The sequence below is a fragment of the Denticeps clupeoides genome, chromosome 2 (genome assembly GCF_900700375.1).
Source record: "Denticeps clupeoides chromosome 2, fDenClu1.1, whole genome shotgun sequence".
Lineage (NCBI taxonomy): Eukaryota > Metazoa > Chordata > Actinopteri > Clupeiformes > Denticipitidae > Denticeps > Denticeps clupeoides.
The window spans coordinates 24,443,524-24,466,927 of NC_041708.1; the positions used below are offsets into that span (position 1 = coordinate 24,443,524).

Sequence of the window (23,404 nt, forward strand, 5' to 3'; positions counted from 1 at the left end):
TTGTTTAGGGACAGGTGTGAATGGTCTTGAAGGTGAACCTGTTAGTGCTCTGGGGGGGATGCATGTGTCCCTTTTAGTATGATAAGTAGACTATAATAAAAAATCTTTAATTCCTACACCAGAGGCCTACTAAAACAATATCTGAGAGGTCAAATTTTCTTTTGCTATTTTTTACAGGATTATTAGAGTAAAGTTAGAATATCTTATTCAATTGCACGGTGGATTGGTCAGTTTGAAGGACTTCATAAAGTGAACGCCGTTCATTACTTTATCACAGTTCAACCCATACTTCCATAGCTTTACCTCTCTGTCTCCCTGTTCTCCCCCAATCTTTCTCATCGCTGGTTCCACTGCACTCTCCTCCAGCTAATCTCCTTCTCTGTCATTCCCAACTTCTCTCCTGAGCGTCAGCAGACCGGCGAGATCAGGGTCTCAGAGAAGCGTCACGACCCAGATAAGCGTGCAGGAGGAGTGGAGAGGAGGATAAGGACAAGTTAAAGCAGCGGGTCGCGGAATAAAGGGAGGGCGGGACGCTCCGACTTTCAATTACTGCTCCTCCCATCAGCACTGAGGCAGTGATCTGTAGGCCAGGACTGCTGCCTGTGTGTGCGTTTGAACGCCGAGCCCCCAAACAGGAGAGATGGGTAGCACGGAGAGGGAAAGACAGCGAGATGATCGGGAGAAGGGAAGGCAGGCTCTTTCACCACAGCATGTCACATCTCACAATACCGCCTGTCTTCACAGGCTCTCATGGTAATTACACAGAGGGATTACTCTATAGGAGGAAGAGAGGGGGAAAAGAAAGATCTTGGGGGAATAAGAAGTGTACAGAGACAAAGGACAGTGGTAAACGGCAATAAATTGTTGGAAATACAGTTTAACGGGGAAAATGAGCCCCCTGTTGGAGTTGGAGAAAACCAAATTTTCTGTAATTTTTGGCAGAGTGGCTTTTGATAAACCATAAATGTTTCTAAGCGATCAATCATGCTTAAAAAAGGAAGCTGCAAATGTTAATTGGCTGCGTTAATTGACACTGAGCAAACGTTCAAATTTTCTTAATTTAAAGCTCCTATCCAATCATTCTTATTAAAGGAGACCCCAAGCTTTTGGGGGTGGCCGGAGGCTGTGAGTGTTTATTCATCTTCTGTACAAACAAGCACATTTACGAGACCCAGGAGTAAAACCCGCTCTCTCGTCGATACGAAGTCGCATCGACGTTTTCGGCCACGCAGCAGGGCCGATTTCTCTAATTAGCTCCTCCTCCTGGCTGAGCTGGTGGTGCTGATTAGCTCCTGCAGGACTCTGAAGCAACGTGGTATGAGGAACCTTCACGTAGTTATTTCAGCTGACCGTATTATGTTGTGTGAGTGTTTTTTTTTTTTTTTTGCGTAGCCAATTGTATCGATATGTTTCGGTTGCAGCTCTAAATTTACTTTGATTTCAGGAACTCAAGAGTCTTCGCTAGTGGATTCAAATGCCTTAATTGGTGGCTGTGATAAGAACCTGTGTGCGTGAAGGGCCTCATTTTCTCTGGAGCCGCTTTGTGAAAATGACACCTCACATAATCAAGCAGGACCAGATGGTGGATTTTTATTTCTGTACCTCATTAATTCGTTAACTTTGTTAATTTCATTTAGCAGAATCTTGAGTCAACTCAAGGCGGCACACATCAGCTCAAGACCTCAGAGTAATGAGAGCTCCGCCTTACTTTCCCAATGTAGAGAGGCTCCAGGCCGGTGTACTCCTCCAGAACAAAGAACTGATTCCACACCCAGCCCCTCTTCACCCTCCTCAGCAGCTCGGCTACGGTCTTCTCCTGAGGAACTTGCTTAACCATCAGCCCTTGCACCAGGGTTGCCAGAGTCAGGAAAGTGGCGAAGACCACTTGGCTCCTCCCCCTTTTGAACATGTCTGCCACGTTGGTTTAACAGTAATCCTGCAATTTTGGCCTCCTTTCCTGCATCAACCTGTGGGAGAATCAAGAAGGGAAGTAAAAAATTCAAGTAAATTCAAGTCATTAACATATTTAGAGCAACCCAATATTCCATATAGTGTATAAATCTACATGTATCTAGTTTGCACCCTATGCAAGATCCGGCACAGACTCATGCTCAGGAAATTTGAAAAAGATGTTGGCATCTGGGATGCGAGGTCTGTGTACCCCCTCTGCCTGCTGCCCAGATCAATTTATATTCTGATCTTGGAAGAAGTTTCCCTTGAAGTTCTCGTCTCCCAGCAGAGGCAAACGAATCACTAGACGCTTTTTTTCACTCACCAGTACAAAATTTACATTTTTAATCAGCATCATTGATCTAAGGTAACGATTTACATGAAATCAATGACGCCGAGGCTAAAAGCGAGCATTTTTTTCCCAACATCGCTTCATCTCTCGGATGGTCGCATCTGTTGGCCTCTGCGACCCAGTCTCCCACATTTAAACATCTTTTAAAATCACAGCTGGTGAAGTGAAAAATGTAGCAAAAAAAAAAAAAAAAAAAACACACACACACACACACACACACACAAATTTGAGGGAAAAAAGAGAAGGTGGGTGGGTGGGTGATAGTCACTGCCATGGAGCCTGAGATGGAGAGGTGGAGACAAAGAAAGCTACTGAGACTCCATTCTAAATGTGAAGAGGCAGCTCATTGTGTCGGTCCGGGACTCCATCTGAATCCACAAACTCACTTCATCATCGCTAAAGGGCCACAAAAGACGGCTGAGAGTGCGGGGCGTGACTGCTTTGTTGCTGCCGGGGTCCGGGCAAAGCGCTCCCCCTCTCATCTCTGCTTTCTCGGGGTAAGGGGCCTCCTCTGACAAAATGCTGGTGCCACGCCTCTCCCGAGAACAGCCATTCTCTCCCATTCAAGCGGCCCGCTGGCATTATGAAGTCAAATTAGCTCTGATTGACCCCCTCCGTCCCCTCCACTCGAATGCCCGCCCTGCCAGGGTCAGCCTCCCAACGACATTCGCTGGCGTTTTTGTTGCGGCCGCAGAGATGACGAGCCGCACGATTGTGCAAGTGGAACATTCCGCGGCTCTTTCCATGGATAATCTTGTGGCTTTTCACTTGCAAAGAAAAGCAGCTGCCCCCGCTGTTTGCCGCGCTGAGCGGCTTTCTGCCCTGTGAACCCCACCTCCCGTCCCTGAGAAAAGAAGGCCGAGAGGTGTAGGAGGTGTGGACGGAGGGAGAGAGAGCGCAAGTGAGAAAGCCCTATAGCTTCCTTTACGTCTATTCTTTTTTGAGAAGATATGTGCTTACTTTTCCCTGCGTAAGGCCACATAGGATTAGACACGAAATGGAAGAGTTGATTAGTAGGTGAGAAAATGTGACATTTTCATAGCCGACGATCATCTCTAAGTATTTATTTTTTCCAGTGCGCGGCCGGATCTTTAGCTGCCTTTAACCCGCATTAGCGCTGTGTGTGTTTCAAGCATTAAGTAGGCTTGATTTCACACTGGTTCTGGCCGTATCCCCATCCTGTGTTACTTAATAGACTGTTTAAAGTGGGCGGGACAACTCTGTATCCCTGTGTATGTGTGTGTCTGTCCTTCACTCTCTGTCCAAAATCGGGGTGGGTCCGTGAAGAGGCACCCCGATTCTGACCACCACGTCGCAGTGTGCAGCCCACAAGTTGCTAGTGCAGCGTCATGGCGAATTTGTTAACTTCAATTGATTTTGCATGGTGAGAAATAAAGCCACCAGGGTGGCAGCATCATATCTTTGTAGCACGGCATCCTCGCTGGGGGTCAGACAGACCACCGTGGTGGCTTGTCTGTTAGCACTAATACTTGATTCATAGATCGGAATTTAGCAGCAACAGCATAGTAAATGGATGAGTTAAGCACTTTAATGCAACTGCACTCTGTATTAAAGGGTAGGACACCACTACACTATAGCATCAAGTGATCAACATTCAACCTTTTTAACCAAAGTAGGTTAGAAGAAGTCAAGAGTGCGAAAATTCACTGCTTTGTAGAGGCTCCGTTATTAAAAATGTTACATTAATCCATGTGTTGCTGCACCTTGTATTGCTATTTGCTATATTTATTTAAAACATTTATCTCACTGATTGATGCACAGTTTTGATTCTTCAACAGAGACAGAACGTGAAAAAAATGCTGCCCCTCCAACTACGCTGTCAAGACAGCATCTGACTTCAGACTTCTCTCCCAGCTTGAACAGAGATCATTTCAAACTTAATGTTGAAAATGAAAATTTCCTGGGGTGTGTGTGGGCTTACTCAGCGGAAAGCTCTAGTTCCGCATAGCTGGAATCATCTCCCTCATGGTGAGTTCAGTCACCTCGAAAAAAGAGAAGAAGAGACTGGATGCGCGACGTGAGAAATCAGGTGAAGTCTCACAGGCCAAAACAGATCAAATCCTTATCCAGAAAAAAAAAAAAATTGGATCTTGACAAACGTGTTTCAGCACCGATAACAGCATGGCATGGAAACTGGTGGGTAAGGACTTGGTGTGAGAGAATCTCAAAGGCAAAATTACCGTAGGGGAAACCATTTCAGATGTCAGCAGGCTTTTGATTGCAAGCAAATTTGGCTCTCGGTGCAGTAAATGAATTTATCCTGATAACAAATTAGAACAGGTCAGGAGGCCTTGGAAGTTTTAATTTCAAAGCTATTTTTCACCACCGTAGTTAAAACAAGTACTGCACTGCAAATTAAAGTAAATGTGAAGAATATGACTTGATGTGCATGTGTAAGATCTATTCTATATTCTACAATAATTTCATAAAACCTGTGTGTCTGTGCAAAGTAATTCCCCCCTTAAGCACATCTCGTGTGCTGGTGGGACACTAAGCTCTCTCTCCTAGTTGCTCTGTTCTGTAGAGCGACCAGTGACAAGGATCCTCAGCTAAAGCTCATTTCATCTCTCATCCCGTTCTCCTGCTCTCCGCTCCCTTCACTGTCGCTGGCTCTTATGCGATTTGGGATTTGTCTCTGCTTCGCAGAAGGTGTACTGAACACCTCCACAACCACCGGTTGTGTGCTTTATTATTTAGCTATTTATTTGCTAACATTATAGCTTTATAGCTAAAGTCAATTAAAGAAAATGGCAAAATGGATACATATGAAAAGAGAGTCTATGTAACATTCCAACCATTGACAGACGATTATTAATAGTGTGTGGCCAGTTTAAGTATGATTGCACATGGAACAGGAATGAGAAGACCTGCTCTGGACGCCTTGATCTAAACAGAGAAGATTGATCTGAGACTCTAAGCTCTGTTTAGTGGGTACTAAAACCTAGCTTCTTATCAAATAATTATTTATTTTGTCACTTTTTTGTATTAACTGTGTTATATGTAAGGATTGTATGTGACCAGAAATTGATGCAGATTTCAAATAAAGTAAAAAATTACAATTCTCTCAATATGCATAATGCCTCATCAGTTATTGGTAACCATACAAGAGGGTTGCCATTCGCAGCAGAACAAAACGGGTCAAACTGACGCTCATGAGGAGTGTTGGTGCGTAGCGATGATGTCACCCTGCATGAGTGTCCCCTTGAGCCACCGAGCCACAAACCGTTTTCTGAGGGGGAACAGGGGTCTGTTCACTGTGAATTACAAATCTTTTTTTAAGAAGAACGTCTGTGAATCTCATCTCTGCAGTCCCCTAATTTTATTGGGCTGTTGTTAGGCAACGCGAGTAATCGGTGTCATTTGGAGAATCGTTAATCTCAGGGCTCTGACTCAGATAATGGCCCGGATGTCTTTGTGCCCTGCGGGGACGCACTTGTCAATCTCACGCTTGTCAAGGTTGAATTTTTTTTCTCCACAAGACACCAGACAGCTTAATGGCTTTTCCAAATAAATGGAAATTTTTTTTTGTTGAAAAAAATGTAACTCTTGAATCTAATGGTTGAATGAGTGTTGAATGTTAAACAAAGCCTCCGAAAGCTGGCATGTCTTGCCGTTCCCTCTTTTTTTACCGAAACCTTCTCTCGGGCAAAAGTTGACAAAAGGTCAACTGTATCTTGGCAACCGTGAACCCCTCAAGTTCTGACCGGACATCACTCAGCCCAATCAGTCATGTCTGGTCTGAGGGTAATTGGATGTAACTGGCTGAGAACCAAGCCGAGGTCCTGAGACTAATTCAGATCTGCCATGCTCCTCAACTCGACATGCAGTCATTCAGGGCTTCACAATGGACCCAGGATAATGGCTTTCCACCGCCTTTACAAGCCCACCACCACCAGCGGGTCCCACATTTACAAAAAAATGTTTTAGAAAAGTCCAGAAGCAATTAAAAAAAAAATTAAATTCTGAAGCTTACCTCTTCCTTTCCTTTTCCTTTCTTTATTTCTAAATATTCCTTGGAGACCTCGCTACCTTGGAATTCTGCTTAACTTTCACAAAGTTTCCTGCGATTCCCCTGCAGTCTCTCTTGCTATTGCCTCCCCTCTGGTTCCCTCTCACTCTCTCTTTCTCCTCTCTCCTCTCTCTCTCTCTCTTGACTGGTGACAACCAATCAGGACTGCATGCTGTGACCTTGGTGCTTCAGTGTTGCAGAATGCTCCGGCCCACCATGCACACATTCTCACAGAGTATCTGATGACTATATGGACCACAACCTAAAAAAATGCATGGAGAAACTTGCCTGCATTAATTTTGCTGCAATAGTCCAATTGTCTCCTATTGGGAAGAGTCACTGATAAAATACTTACATTTACATTTACAGAATTTATCAGACGCCCTTATCCAGAGTGACTTACAATCAGTAGTTAGAGGGACAGTCCCCCTGGAGACACTCAGGTTTAAGTGTCTTGCTCAGGGACACAATGGTAGTAAGTTCATAGGCGAGTGTGTTACCACTAGGCTACTACCACACCACTTACAAAAACTGATCATGAAAAGTCACACTTCTGTCCTCATTGAAGACATGAGTGCTATGGGATGATGAAAATGATCTGCATTCACCAGGTCTCAGCACTTATGGAAGATTTTAACTACAACCATTAAAACAACAAAAAGAGAACATAACAAGAAGAACATAAACTGAAGGCTGAGACCTGAATCTCTGAAGTTGTTCTGGTCACTTAACAGTGTCTCTAAAGGTAGTGTGTGTGTGCTAGCTCATGTGTGTGTGTGTGTGTGTGTTTAAAAAAAGGTTGTTATTTCCTTGAGCGGTGAAGAAGAAAGCGGGCGCCTGGTGTTGATGAGCCAGACGAAGCCGGTCATCTCCAGACTCTGGCCGTGACTAACCTGGCCTCATGCATTTTAATGGGTTGCGCACCACAGCCCTAAATCACTCTCAAAAGGGAAACCTTCAACTATATGAATGTTCCTGCTTCCTAATAATGTCACTTTCCTGAAATATTTGATATATTTATCAAATATATATATATATTTATGCAAGTAAAACATTAATTCAGTCAATCATGACAACTTTCAAGGACCTTGGCTAAACCGCAAATCCATGTTTCATGGATTTGATTATAGTGCCTAACCCTAACTCTGAATCACTTGGTCACTTGCAGCCGTCCGGGCGGCCAGATGGCCCACGTCTTTTCCTCTCTTCATCATTTCCCTGCGTCTCTTTCTTCACTCGCTCTGGCACTCGTTCCCCCTGATTGTGTTCCCTATCTCCTGTCTTTTTCTCAGTTCATTCATCCCTGGTTATCCCTCCCCGGCTCTTTGTGCTTCTGAAGGGTCTGACTGGTTAGAGACCCGGCCAATCTGTCTGATCACGCTCCACTGGCCCACCAAAAAAGAGCAGGCCTTTCTCTTTTGTTGAAGATGGGGTGGTGTCTGTTTCTGTGTGTGTGTGTGTGTGTGTGTGTGTGTGTGAGTATTTGGGAGGGAAACTCCCAAATGATGGCTGTTCTGGCTCATTGACCCTGGGTTTCCAGCGTTCCTGCGTCTATGTGTGTGGGAGAGAGTGGTGGCTTTAGGGGACAATAATTGGCAGAACAAATGAAAAACAAAGCTTCAGCAGGCCGGCTCTTACAAGCCTGATCAGGTTGGACAAAGTGAACGCAAGAGAGGGGAAAAACACAACACCCTCCGTAACCTCCCGCCGCCATATCACGCCATCACAAAGAAGAGGAGTCGGCGTGAGAATTAGATTGGCTACAGTGTCGCCGATGACATGAGGAGCAGAATGTGGCACGAAATTGACAGACATGCTCTTTAACACGACACAAGACCACCCATGGTGAAGAAGGTACTGTCAGTAAGAGCACCGCGCGTGAAAGTTATAGGCTGATGTTGTTAAATTGCCAAAGCCAAAGCCAACTGCATCGATAAGTCTGGGCCATTTAAAAAGTTCAGCAGTCCAACTAATCTGCAGCAATCGAGGTGACTGAACACTTGCAATCAATTTCAAAAGCTGGAACAATCCTCCCCTCAATCACTTGCCGTTGTTCCTGCAGCTCTGTGAAAACGTCTGCAAATTGTACACTTTTGTTTCATTCTTTCTCAAAAATATAAAGAGAAAGTCAAATGCAAGTCTAAACTGTGACCACTTATTATACATACTTTAACATGCTTAAATAAGAATTAAGTTCCTCATTTCCAGAGATCACATGTAAGGACTTGATTATATCAGTACATGAACACATTAACTTCATACTACTTCAGGCATTCAATGAATTGTTGGCTAAACATTACTGGTCAGTCATTGCATTAATGCAGTACATACATGGAGGTACAATATGCAGTATTTTCATTTTAGTTTAAAACTAAAAATTGCAACGTGTCTTGTAATACCACTCTACTCCTCTAGAGAGAACAGTGAGTTGCTATAAGCAGTCTTACGTGGGATGGGTAAACCATGCAGGCCCTTGACTCGCTACTGCTATTGTACACATTTTGTTGCCAGGTATGTAGACACATTTTTAACATTTTATGTTTTGTAGTATAACAACATACCATGCACACCCTGACCAGAGTTCTTGCATCTGATCTGTGGTCATGTAGATAAAACCAGATGAAGATAAACCAAAAGGGGAGGCTGGGGCAACAGGTGTCTGTCTGTCTGTTTATAGCTCAAAGTCTCAAACCTTCAGTCCCAATTACAGGGGGCTTTAATGCTGAGACATGGCACCAAAACTGTACATACAAAGCTGCATGGGCTTCTGCTTGGGGACAGATATTCATTTTCCTTGCTGAGGAAGATGCTGGGTTCTGATTGGTCAAAAGCTTTGCATCCACCTCGTAATAGCATAATCACTCCAGCGATTTGGAACAGGCAACTTCACCAAGGGTGTGCCAGCCTCTCTTCTTTATCGCTCACACACACACACACACACACACACACACACTCCTGATGAAATCCTCGCGGCTGCCCACTGAGGAGAGAAAATAAGAGGGAAGGAGGTGAGGGTGTGAATCCCCACACGTCGGCAGAGATGCGAGGTGAGGCCTTGCGCGTGCACCCAAGATTAAAAGCGATTTATCCCAAAAGAAAAAGAAAGAAAAACTGACTACAAAGTGCTGCATGGTCTCTGAGGGCGACACCTGCCATCCTTTTCATCTCCACGTCCCAGGGGAGAAAAAGAAACAAAGGGAGGGTTCATTTCCATCTCATATGGAACAGAGTCCTGCGCTGTGACTGTGGGCTGCTTGAGTGCGTAAGGGTGTGAGGATCTGTGTGTCTGTGGATCTGGATGTACAGTACAGATATGTGCAGAAATACTGTACAGCAGGGTCCAAAAGCCTGACCGCTCTATCAAAAAGGTGCTTCTGTTTTATTTTCTGTTCTAACCGAATGCCTAAGAAGCCAAAAAAAAGGCTTATTCCATAGTTTTAGAGATGCAAACCATCACTTCATCTCATTAAGTGGTGCTTTCTAAAACAAGGCAATTTATCTTATCTTTTCAGACTTATATAACTAACTGTTACTTAAACACATAGAGCTTATTGTTAATAGCCTTCAACTTTTAAAACTCTTGGTTCACAAGAGGGACTGGTGACTTCACGTGTGAAGTTTGTTTTAAAGAACCAATAGACCGGCTTTGTTGTATGAGCTCATAAGTCAGCTGGATCTGGGATGGGAGCATTTTTAAACAGACGATAATCGATTAAATGGATGTCAAATTCAATTCAAGGTAGTTTACAACTGCAGCACCTGTAAACTTTTTATGACCTTACAGGCCTCCACCTTGTCATCATTTTGGCCTTGGATGCGATCTCTCTGTGTACAGTGAGGTGGTTTTATCTGTATGTGTATGAAGAAATAATTCAATTTTAATCTATATTAGTCCTGGTAAGACACTTCTTGAGTCTTGTCCAGAGTGGTGGGTAGAGCACTTGCTCCACTAGGGGAGCAGTAAGCTGCTGATTTATTCATAATCCTCTGTGTGTGTGTGTGTTTCCCTGTATACATTTTCATTAAAGTGTCCTCTGCATGTAAAGAAGCCCCCTACAGAGCGACGTGCTCGACCTTCGCTTCACCGCGTTAAACTCCGCCGCTGTGCATGGTGCCTGTGTGACAGCGCTGTGTTGCTGCAGGGATGAAAGGTGCCTGGCCATTCCAGTGGGACTGGACAATGACTGAATGTGGTGTGTGTGTGTGTGTGTTCTCAGCTTCTGACAGGCACTGAGGACACAGGAGGCAAAAAGCAGCAAGGGTATGCTGCAGGACACACACACTTTCTTTCTCTTTTCTTCCCACTTCGTCATGCTCTTTTTCTCACCCTCTCCCTTCTTACTCTGCCTCTCATGCATTTCTGATGCTGAGCAGAATTCGGGAACAGGAGATTTTTTGTGACAAACTGAATCAGGTCTGGAAAAGCTCTTCCGCTGCTGACTGAAGAGCCCAGGAGCGGCTGCAGCAGTGACCAAGGACAAGGAACGAGCAGAATGTCTGTGGGACAGGTTACCAATGCAATGGCTACTAGGGGTGGTAGTAGCCTAGTGGGTTAGACAGTCGCCTTTTAACCAGACGACCGCAAAGTACCAGGTTCAAACCCCACTTACTTATTGTGTCCCTGAAGGGCCAGTGGTGGCCTTGCGGTTAAGGAAACGGCCCCATAATCAGAAGGTTGCCGGTTCGAATCCCGACCCACTGAGGTGCCACTGAGCAAAGCACCGTCCCCACACACTGCTCCCCGGGCGCCTGTCACGGCTGCCCACTGCTCACTCAGGGTGATGGGTTAAACGCAGAGGACAAATTTCACTGTGTGCACTGTGTGCTGTGCTGCTGTGTATCACATGTGACAATCACTTCATTTTACTTTACAAGACACGTAACTGTGAGTGTCTCTCGGGGGACTGTCCACGTAACAATGGATTATAATTCACTCTGGCCTTCGCTACTGTCCTCTCAGCTACACTGGATGCAAACAGAACCTTTTGAAACATGTGGCGATCCAGCATTTTTAACAGTGACATGGAGAAGAAGCTTTACAAAAAACACATGTGTAAGGAAAATGTGGGATGTTATCTCAACATGAAAGATGTGAGACAAAGGATGGAAATTCTGTGCACTGAAATGCAAAGCAGGATGCCTTGTCAGTCTATTTGTAGTGGACGGAGAGCAAGAGCAGCAGTAGGGATAGCTGATGGGTGTTTTTCCCAATCCTAATTGTCATCATTTTAAATCCAAGGTCCTGAACCAGGGAACTTTATGAAAAAAAAAAATAAAATACACTAAAGATTGCTGTGTTGAAGTAAACTTTGCAAAATAAATTCAGGTAATTTGTGTTACAGAATAACAAAAAAAAAAAAGAACAAGAAACGAGAACAAAAGTGAGTGGGATATTATCAAGACCCCCTGTCTGCAAAAAAAAAAAAAAAAAAAAAAAAAAGATCAGAAAACGAGTGGAAGCTCGCTTGCATAATTACTGAGCAGAAAACGTACAGTGTAATTGATGCTGGAAGCAGTGGCTGTTCGTACAACATGAACATTCCCTAAATTAAACATGAGTGCAGCCTGCTTCACTGCTCACAGTTAATTATTTACATCAAACAAAAATACAAAAGAAGAAGAAGAAGAAAAACAGAACATACAGGAGTAGAATGAACAACAATAAAGAATGGAAACATCTACAGCCCAAGGATGAAAGACAGAAAACTACAGCTGTATATTTACCCCATACACAAGCATGAGAGGAAGAGACTGACGCCATTACATCTGTTTTGAACGTATACACAAATGACAAAAGATACTTTGTCGAAATTTTGACTGAATTCTTATTTCGTTCTTTCTTTCGTTCAGAATCGGATACATTCACGTTGCAATGAATCATGAAAAGAGTTATTTTTCCGCGGCTGTGATCGTAAGTTTATATCACCAGTAGTCCCTAGTGCAGCAGGCCAAATGACCCCCCAAAGCATGCATTCCTCGAAAATGGTTTCTGGTTCTGTCATGCCGTGTGAATTTATTAAGAAAATAGTTCTAGGCGTATTTAAGTACAGGGGAATAAAGTCAACAAGGACATCTGATGAAGTTGTCACATGATTCACATGATTTCTCATACTCATAAACCAATCAGTGATGCTTATTGTCGCATGGATGGGAAAATTATTCTTCTCGGACAATTCCCACCAGAGCCGAAATCATGGTAAAAGGACTCTTCACTCTTCAGTAACTCCCCATCCCCAAACATACCAAATGTTGGTTTCCTTTAGAGGAGCAGATGTGCGTGTAGCACCTTTTTATGGCCCATTAAAGCTAAGGTATTTGGAAGCCTTTGGTCAGTCGAAGAGAAAGCAGGGGGTGGGTTTGCTGTGACCGTGATGCGTATCATTGACTGGCAGACCTAATGTTTGGGGAAAACGGGGTCCTTGATGGATGGGCATGCTGGGTGAAAGAACGGAGACCCAGGCTTGGTTAAAATGTTCGTCTGTCCAGCCGCGCTTGCTGCCTCCAGACACCGGCCCTCTCCCAGCTGCTGCCTTTTTAAATAGCAGATTTTTTCAAACAGTCTTTTGGACAGAACGCAGGAAACCCCAACACAGGACGTGCTGGAGAAACAGACGCCCCTGCCCCATGGTGCCCTCTCTCTTGTCTCAGTTTTACTGCTCTTTTCGCATCCCTCTTAACTTTTAGCACAGAGCACAAACAGTATGGACCACTGCTTATGTGGGGGTGCAGACAACCCAGATACCCCCCTTTGCCCCCCACCTTAATGCACTGAATCCCATTTTTAGCACCATCCATCAGTTCTAGACCTGTTCCAGAGGAATAAAAACAACTACACTAATAACACACTGAATATTGCTCCGTCTCAAAAGTAAAAAAAAAAATCTATATACCACATTAAAGATTTTAATTAGAAAAAAAATTAAAATAAAATCAGAATCAAATGATCATCCCCAGAATATTGCTCTGTCTTGCTTCCTTTGCATTAAAAAAATAATAATAATTTTAAAGTGCACAACGACTAAAGGAAACCGAGGGACTACTGGAATCTATAAGAGAATTAGTAGGGGTCGTGGTACAAAGAAAGAGCATGTCACCAGAGCTGTATGAGCTAATGAAAAGAGCGATTTCGCCACACGACCACAACTACTACTGCTACGCTACTACTACACACTCCTCTGTACCCAAACCAGTTGCCCTGGTTGCGCGATGCAGCTTCTGGACGTTTCCATGCCTGTAATTATGTCCCTAAAGGGGGTAAATTAGCAGTGAGTGATAGTGAGTGGATCCGGGAGTGGCTGGTGAGCCCAGCGAACCCTCCTGAAGGGGGAATAACATGCGACGGAGGCCTGATGACACCTCAAGGGCGCAGCTTTATTTTTTAGTTTTCGTGTGGCGAGCCCCCGAGAGCAAAGTGCAAAGGCCCTGATTAGGGAGATGATTGGGTTTAATTAAATTGCAATTAGGCGTGATTTAAATGATGGCAAGTTTACTGACTGTTACCGTCGCGCTGAGTTTCATAATGACTGAGCATCATCATTCATGCTTATTATAATTGGCCACATTTAATCCTTATCCAATTAGACAGCAGCAGTCTCAAAAGGAGAACACTTTACATGACGGCGGCTGATGAATGGCTACAGCAGCTTCGGCTGCCATGAACCTACCGGTGTATTTTAAACATCTTTCTCTCACACCCAGTCTGTTTACACGTGACTGCATCCGTCTGAATCTGTACCAAAGCATCATAGCTAGGTGAGACTGACGACAAAAAAAATCATCAAAAAAAATAAACGATAGGAGATACTCATTTTTGGGGCATTACCTGCGCGTTAGGTCTCTACTTCTCCATTTATGTAATATAAAATGATTGTGATTTTATACTGTGACCTCAGTTCTTCTAAGTCTAATACATTTAGAATTAGATAAATTAATCACAAAAAATCTATTTAAAGTAGGTTTAGTCTTTTTTGTTCTCAATGTAGTATTCCTCGCATGTTGCAGCTTTTACCCTCTGCTGTGAAAGTGTTAATGTGTACGGTTGGTGTTATTGTCACTTGCTGTGGGTGTCTAAACGCAAGGCAGTCGTCACCATTGTCCATTGATGGCTGTTTCAAAAGGCAGGTATGGCTGTGGATGTCAATCAGTAAAGAAAATAATATTCACAAACTACAGAGAGAGTTGAATGATGATAAAGCATTTCCTCTCTTCCAGAACGATGTCTTACGTCCAATGTATTTACCGCCTTCATAATAACAAATTAAAAAAATCAGAGAAAGCTATGTAGGAAGAAAGTCGTTTATGCCTTCAGGAGAGGAACCGACACTGATGAAGCAGAGTGTCATGAGCTGACACTGGATGGAGCACCCGTTGTGTTTTGTTCACTGTTAACCTGATTGTGTGCAGTCGTTGTGAGTGTTTAAATGTCTCCGCTTCCCAGGTCTGGTCCGTAACCCGTAATTCTTTTTCTGATGCATGTTCCTGTTTTATGTAATTAAACCCCCCCGTTTGTGAAGCCGACTGTGTCCTTCCATGCACCACGTCGCCATGTCACAGGGACAAAAAACACAGAACCATGTACACAAACATGATGGAGCTCTTTTGGAAGGTCACTGCGTGGGACATGGAGCCACCAGAGCTTCTTAAAGCGCATGAGACACACTCACACACACACACGAGAGAGACATGTTCCCTGACGAATCCAGTCCAGGCCTGCTGTTGACTCACGGTTACAGGAGAGCGTCTTGGCATTGTTCCGCGTGGGCTTTTTGCTAATTAAGCCTCTGTGTTTCTGCTCCTTTGTGAAAACCAAACTCAAACGTTCTCTCTGTAATCAGGCAGCCCCTTTTTGCTCTGTGATGCCGTGCATTTTTCATTGTTTCATTGTTTGAGACCAAAACTGAAAAATAAAAAAAAGTCTTGCCTAGCAAAGGTGAATTTTGTAGCCTACGCTTGAAAAAAAAGAAAAAAGCGTTTGGAAACACTGAGCTAATTTTAGAAAAGCCGTGCACCCAGTCGATCCACGAAGGGACAGAGGAACCAAACCCACGCCGGGTGTGAAGAAGAGTAAAATAGCACAGTTCAATCCGCCTTTGTCCCTCTTCCCGAACGGAAACAAGCCGTGCAATCTGTGTAATTGCAGTGAGACGAAGGGAGCGGGGAGGAGGGCAGGACTATGGACGTGCCGTGGAGGGGGGGGGGGGCGACGGGAAAGGGTTAACTGACAGGTTGGCGTTTAAAGTTTAATTAGCATCCAACCTCTCTGACCACCCCCCCCCGTACCAACCGCCTACAACACATCTACAGGTGTGCGTTCTCTCTCTCCCCTTCCCGTCGCCAAATGACTCCTTTGTGCCAGAGCTGATGAGAACATGCTGTTGCCTTTCTTGCTCTCGCTCTCTCTCTCTTCCTCTCACACACACATAGAGGGGGAATATGCTCTTGTCGTGATGTATTATTCTCTTCCATGCTGCCCGCCCAGAAGCTATCAAAAGCGATTTACTCAACCCCACAACCTGCTGAACCAGCAACATGTGTCTTTGTGTGTGTGTGTGTGTGCGTTTGTGAACTCATACTTTCCCATTAAAGTACTGGTAAGACACAGAGACATGTGATCTTGTCTCCTCGCCGCGTTCACAGCAAATTCTGAAAGCCTCAGCTGCCGTAACGGCGCCGTAATCAGGCAGCGGAGAAGAACGACTGCTGAGAGAGCAACAAGCAGCAGTCGGCGGAGAACCCCCCCCACCCAGGCTCAGCTGGGATGAACATCTGCAAGCATCTTCCCCCGCTCGCTGCAATCATTTATTCATTCATCTACATTTCATCAGATTTCACAGATTTATTACTACTAATAATATTCTTATATCACCTGTAATGTGAATAAATGCAGAAAAAGAAAGATTTTTTTTACTACCAGGTAACGCAGCGTGTATATGACCATACACAAGAGCCGCAAACCTTTTTTCTTTCTTCTACGACGAAGTGATGATGATTGGCTGAGGCAATACAGACGTGACTTTTCCCTTTGTTGGAATTAAAGTTAATAATGTATATATTAAATATACATTATGCCCTGAATGTAAGACTTTATCCACGTCGGTAACACGCAATTCAATCCTGATGAAGCTCCTCTCATCGTCTTCATGAGAACTAGTGTCCAAGAACAAGGAAGTTAATAGCAGGGAAGACCCAGATGTGTTTAATTGATCTCCATTAATGACGGAGGAGAAACCCACCTGGGCCCAGTCAGGACAGTGTTATAAAAGGCTCCGGTATTCCGACCATCGGGGCTCCGACATTCTTTTGTGAACCTGACCTTTCTTGTGGACCTGGCAACTGTTTGATGAGTTTTGTGTTCTGGTAATCGGCACACGCCTGCGGGCTAGTTTCAGTTCTCCCCTTTTTTGGTTTCCCCAGTTCTTGGCCATCGTGCCCTGTTTCTTTATTGTTGTCAATAAATCCTTGTTACCATTATGTCCCGCCTCTGCGCTTACTGTCCTTGTCAACTCACCTACGTGACAATCACATACAAAAAAAATACATATTCTTTATCATCCTATTTGAGTGATATTTCAAGCCCCTTGGTCGCCCCCTGTTGGCATGGCTCTGTAATGACTGCATTAATGGTGCACCAATGACTGCAGGCAGGGTTCAGTACCCATGGAGTAACTTTGTATTGCTCAGGCACATGATGGCAGTAAGTATGCCACATGTGGCATTGTGGGTCAGTTGTTTGAATTTTTCCAAGCGTGTTACTTTGACAGAGTCCCACTAACAAGCCTGGCTCTTTGTTTTACTGGTCAAATTTTGTGCCCTGGAAACCTGGGTCCCAAATTGAGCTTGCAATTAAGAACAAACCAGATCCATGTCTTTCGAAGTAGGAGTCCATTCCATGTGCATTGGGCTGCAATGTAATGAGGATGAAAACTGTTCCATGGAACAAAAACATATGCAAATAATAGTTTCAACTATTGCGCAATTTTAGAAAAATGATTCAGTCTGAGCCCAATTTTTGCCAGTAAAATTATGTTTTGGATAAACTTAACTTATAATGAATAACACGACCGGCAGGATTTTTAGAAACACACAGTGACCAAATATGGTATGAAAATCTTTTTCCTTTTATACCTATAAAAGTCAAGGGTGAAAATAGGCCAGAACCACCACTGGTACTAAAAAAGTCATGGTCCTATAAAGAATATTAAGCACAATTGTAATCATTTGAAAAAAAAAAAAAAAAACTTTCTTAAAACACCCAGTTCCCTTTCATTATTGCTGGTTAATGTTAGATTGTTAGTGCTACTACCAACATTCTGCGTACAAATATTCTAAATTCTAAATTCTTTCTATTCCATAAGGGTATAAAAATTCATAAAATATTGAGGAGATGTAAATATATATGAATCAATGAAGGCAATGAAGGCTGTGGCAAGAATTTAAATCAGTTGGAACTGCAATCATTGTAGCCAAAGACTATTGTAATTTTTTACACATTATGGTTTGTTAAAATGAAATTTCTTCATACTTAATGGAACCTACTTAGTTCTGTGTAGGTTGATACATGGGGGGAGTTTTTAGTGTAGCACATGTTGAAAATGTTCAGCAGAAGCCACTATGATATAACAGCATAGCAAGTTCACATGATTTTCCCACTGATTATAACTTTTATTAAAAGCCAAGAAGCTCTGAGAGGTTTTATGGAACAGTTCAATGACTTATCTGAAAGAAAGAAACTTTTGATTGCCTACAGAATGTCTGTGGATTACCAAGGATGAGCAAGACAAAAACACACAAAAGCACCAGGAGTCAGGGAGCAGAGAAATTCCAGAGAATGGCCCTACAGGAGCCCACGCGCTTCTCAGGCTGAAAATCTCATGAAGCGTCCTGGTCCCAGCTGGCGCCACGTCGACCTCCTGTCAGAGTCGGGGCGCTCCGAGAAGCTGTAATGTATAGATCTTGAACAGAATGCATGCTAACATGCTACCACTAGCTGCCTAACTAATAAGTAATTCCAATGAAATGCATTTCTTGCTAATGGCAAGGAGTTGAAAATAACCGTTGTTAAACCTGGTGTTTTAAATGCATGCTTGTGAAACATTAATTAGCAAGTGCTTAGCAAATGTTAAAACTGTATTAACTTTGCTTTGACATATTGGTCCCTTTATGAAATTGAACAGCAAACAGGCTTCAGGGTCAGGCTTCATGTTTAACAAGTACTGTTTGCTTTCTAATTAGCTGAGACTGGAGGGACAGAAATCTCAGATCAACTACACAGCAGCTGCTTTTCAGTTGCATTTATCTTCATGTGCACACAAGATGTCCATTATTTAATTTCCAGTCCTCCAAAATGTTTCTTGTTGTTTGGAATTGCCAAATGCATTTATCTATTTGTGACTTTTGGGAATAACAGAAAAAAAAAATTCTTCCCAGGTTGGGGTGTTATCTGATTGCCCTATGTTGGCAATATGACACAAAAAAGACAATTAGGGAATGAAATTAAATCATATATAAACCAGTCAGCTTATTACTTAAAATGTTCACAATAAAATATATGAGCAACAACAAAAGGTCTGTCCTGAGAATCCCGTCCACTGCTGACTGCATGTACAGCACAAGCACCATGCACACAATTTAAATTCAGTTTTATAATGCGCCTCAGACTCTGACATGATTATTGTTGGTCAAAAGCTCAGTGTCAAATGCCAACATACAGACGATGTACACATCCATGCCTTATAAAATAACACCATTCCCAAGAGTTTGAAGTTTTAATTATTATAATGCAGAGAAAAATTTAGCTTGTCAAAAATAGGGCCCTGTATCTTTGTCATGAATCTGCAAACATCATTCACTTACATATGAATGCAGCTGTCTGGCAAATGATAAAAATGCAGCTATATTTTTCCAGTAGTTCTGAATGGTTTGCTTTTTTCAGTTTGGGGCTGTGACTCAAAATACACAATAGCTGCGAAGCTCGGGGGGCTCGATAAGTTGTGGATGCTGTGCAGTCCCAGCCCAGCGCAGGCGGGGGCTATTATAAGACCTTGTCTGATCTCTTAGGGGGGCAATGTTTTCTGTACTTTTAAATCGCTGAGGATCTGGGCCTTCGCTTGACTTTTCTTTTAGCGGAAATAAATACACATGAAAAAGAAGAAAGGGCTGTTAGGTAGAAAGGGAAGCAGCATTTTCAGTGAGATGTCTTTGGATGGGCCATGTTAGTCTTCATTTCATAATCTTGAAGAGACTTCCCTCCCCCACCACCACCCCAAATGAAAATGCGGTTATTTGCCGGTCATCTTCACGTCAACGGAAAGCTCTCTCAGGTCTATTTTTCTCTGGAACTGTATTCATTTTTCCAAGAAAATGGCAACGCAAAGTCGATTTTCCTCTGGCACGAGGCTGATTAGACAGGTTATTATTTTGGGGAGAATGATCCCTTTAAAAAGCAGGGTTGTGTGAATGATTGTGGACAGAGGAGTGAGAAGGCTGTAATAATCGGGGCGAGGAGACTGGGTGAGGAGGTAAAGAGGAGTGTGTTTGTTGGTTATACCCAGTCAGAATGAAATTAATTATGCATATTAAGGACACAGGACTGGGAGAAAAGTTATCTGCTTCTACACACGCATAAACACACCTTCCTTTGCAACCTAACTTATCATGTCAGTCTCTTTTTCACACACAAATAGGTATAGCTTTCTGTGGACCTTAGATAGGTGAGGATCAGATGGGTGTAAGGGGCCTTTGGGTAAAAATGGATGTGCCAATATCAAATGAAAGCTCTGGATGAGCTCTTTCTATTGGCAAATGAAACAAATAAATTCTTAACAAATCAATTTTCCTTGTGCCCATTGTGTTCCATGGCATTTTTGAATTTCAAGTTATTTCAGCACAAATACAAGCACTTTGGAAAATGGAGTCCTGGAATGACTATATATTTTAGTCTCTGTCTTCATTTTAAACTCATTGTTATGCTTATATAAAGTTGCTGAAAGATAAAGATACAGTGGATATTTCATTATAAAAGGTAATTGCAAAATATTTTTTATACTGAAATCAAAATTCATATAAATCTTTTTTTTTTCAATATTGTAACTCCAACCCCTAAATTGCATTATAATAAATGCAAATATTTAATATGTGTGATTTATTAAATGTATTAGTATATTTAGTGCATGTTTTCTCCTGTGTACGGGGAAAGTATGTTTTTTTTATGCTAAATAAGTTGATCTGCCCCTCTTTGCTGTTTTTTCAAATACACCCCCACCGCCCACACATACACACGCCTGCAATGCATTATCTATCTCACTTATTAACACAATCACACACCTGGGGAGGCTGGGCTCACTGCCTGTTTTTCACGCCCACCGGTGAAATCCCTCTAGTCACATTCATTCATTGTTCTATTAGCATAAATGCCTATGTGCACAAACAAGTACACACAGATATACACCTATTCACACCATTTATGTCTGTCTCTGGATGCATACACAACTGATAATGGACTGTTTTCAGATTATCGCTCTGGCACAGTTTGTGTGTGGAGATGTGTTAGATAAGATAAACTAGTTGAGTCCAGGGGAAAGAAATTGCATTTTGGTTTATATGAAGGTCTGACACAAGGAATGTGATTTTGTTATACAATGGTGCTGGAAAATAAGCATCTCTAGAGAACACCACAGAAGATGCTGCCTGACTCCTGCGGTCGTTCTCCTTCACCCAGTTCTTCTGCCCATTGTAGATGAGCGCAAATGCTACCCTAATGCAGGCTCCATCACATTCTCCCATCTTCCCATTCTCTCCCACGTTCCCGTTCTCCTTTCCAAAGCAGGGAGAGGCAAGGTAGGAAAAGGAGAGAAGGAGAGAGTGATCAAATTAATCTGGTTTTATCACCTTTTAGCTGATTGAAGCCCACCTCTTTCTCAGCTGGAGCCAAATGCAAGGCGTAGTCACACTGAAGCCAGAGGTGCTTTTTTTTTTATTACTATGCACTTACTCTTTTTCTCTTATACACACACACACACACACACACACACACACACACACACCTAGGGACGTGAAAAACTAAATAACCATCCTATATTACATAAGAATCCTTTTCAGGAAGTCATCATGGCATCCTTTCCAGGTTTTTTGCAAATAGCTTGTCCAAAACCTTCAAGAACCTTTTCAAGCAAATTGAATGTGTATGCCCTAAAGACACACCTGAGATGTGTTAAGCATCAATAGTCTGAGCCTAAACAAGTAATGGAAAAAAACTCTTTCAATAACTCAGTGCATAATTATGATAATGGAAGGTCCAAACATCTGTTACGTACAGCTAGAAATGCTTGGGCGATGGACCACTCTCTACCCACCGAAATCATAACCCAAAGAGCAGCAGTGGTCTTTTGGTCAAGATACGGGGGCCACACTTTTGGTCCAATAAGATCTGTCTGCTGTTTTTTTTTTTTAATTCAATGTCATTCCAGTCAACTAACACTCTGATAAGGACAGCTGTGACAGATGGGTTTTTATTGATCCTCCGATTGGCTGTGTGTTGAAGGACCTCGGACCTTTAGAGTGTTGAACCGTCCATAGACAACTGTTGATTCCTCACTCTGTCTCTAGCCTATCCTTCAGGCAGAACAATAAACATGTGTCTGGCCGAGAATCGTTTAGCCATCGATGGCATTGATTGCGTGACGGAGAACCGTCGGCTCTGAGCTCCATGCTGCTCACAATAAACGTCAATTAATTAAACAGGCTGGGATTGATCGCCGCCAGGAACACACTGTTACCGATGGAGTTGGGAAAAAAATGGAGGAAGGACTTTGAAAGATGGAGCCTGCAGTGGAAAAAATGGTTTTCTTGACGACAGTCACAATTTTGCACTTGTCTTATTGTTTTTTCTTACGGAAAATTATGAACAGTGTTGATTTCAAATAAAATTATTATTCATGAAGTCTCTCGTGCAACATTTGATTGCTGACAGAGCGAAGCCTGTGGGCTCCTCGCTGTGTGTCTGTGGTGATCCATCCTAAAACACCTGCTGCCGCTCTCCTGAGTTTACGCCACTAAGGGCCGACTTCTCCAGCTCCAGCCGTGAATACACAATTCCAAATTAAACATGCTTGATGTGGTCGACTACAAAGTCTGTGTTCATGGCTCAAGGCGTAAATGGAAGAAAGAGAGGAAAACCGAACATGGGGCATAGTCAGTTTGTGTCTTTTAGGACTAAAATTGTGTTTACTCATACAGTGGTCTGTATGTCTCAGAGCAAAGAACTTTAATTATTTACTACACTTCCTAGAGTGATATCTACTAGGATTAAAAAAAAAATGTTTGTTTGAAAAGCAATTTTTGTAGGCTTCACAAAATATACTGTACCAGCAAATTTAGGAGACAAAACATTATAGAACAAATCTGAAGACACAAGATTATGACATAACACACATCATGTAATGTAATTGTAAGATGGGAGATTCCAGGTCCAGGACTTTTCATGCTTAAGCTGTGGCCTTTCCCTCATAAACATATCTTCAGGGTGCCAAAAAGAACAAAAAATGGCCTGAGGTGCCACTACGGGATAGTGTTGTGGGGGAGTGGATTGCAACATTTTTGGGAGTCAAATACTGAGTATAAAGGAGATTCTCTTCACAATAATGTGTCTGTTTTCCCCCCTTGCATTGGGTCTCTTTCCTCCTGAGTGGCTAGAGAATCATCTGCCCTAGCTCCTGGGCTCTTCTCTTGTTCCCCCTGCATTTAGAAGGTGCAAGCACCCTCTCTAAACCTTAGATGGGGGTGTAGTGATGGGTCTGCAGCATCAGGGCAAACAGGAACAGACAAGGATAATCCAGAAGAGGCATCAGGGGTAATCGGGTGGTGTGTCAAGGTATAAGGGTTTACAACAACAAAGAAATTCAATGATGAGTTTGCAACATTGAAGATGGCTGCCAGTGTTTTATACAGAATGCTGACACGACCCACGGGCAGACATGTGGCCCCTGTGGGCCTGGAGGAGGGGTCACAGCTGTGACACATTGGTACCTTTTGTACATTTAAGTACATTGCTAATAATTAATAGAGCCAGATTAACA

The 23,404-nt window shown here is 43.0% G+C and overlaps 1 protein-coding gene across 4 annotated transcripts in view; it reads right to left on the bottom strand.

The window, feature by feature from the left end:
- Nucleotides 1-23,404, bottom strand: part of LOC114778801 (cadherin-20-like) — a 58,163-nt gene that overhangs the window by 13,313 nt on the left and 21,446 nt on the right. For 3 of the 4 annotated variants that reach the window (XM_028967171.1, XM_028967170.1, XM_028967173.1), the window contains one exon: nucleotides 1,709-1,967. In XM_028967171.1, coding sequence (XP_028823004.1) covers nucleotides 1,709-1,909 — 201 coding nt within the window. In that variant the 5' untranslated portion in view covers nucleotides 1,910-1,967. Of the gene's footprint in view, nucleotides 1-1,708; nucleotides 1,968-6,296; nucleotides 6,430-23,404 lie in introns of those variants that run through there. The other variant, XM_028967172.1, reaches the window with a different exon arrangement.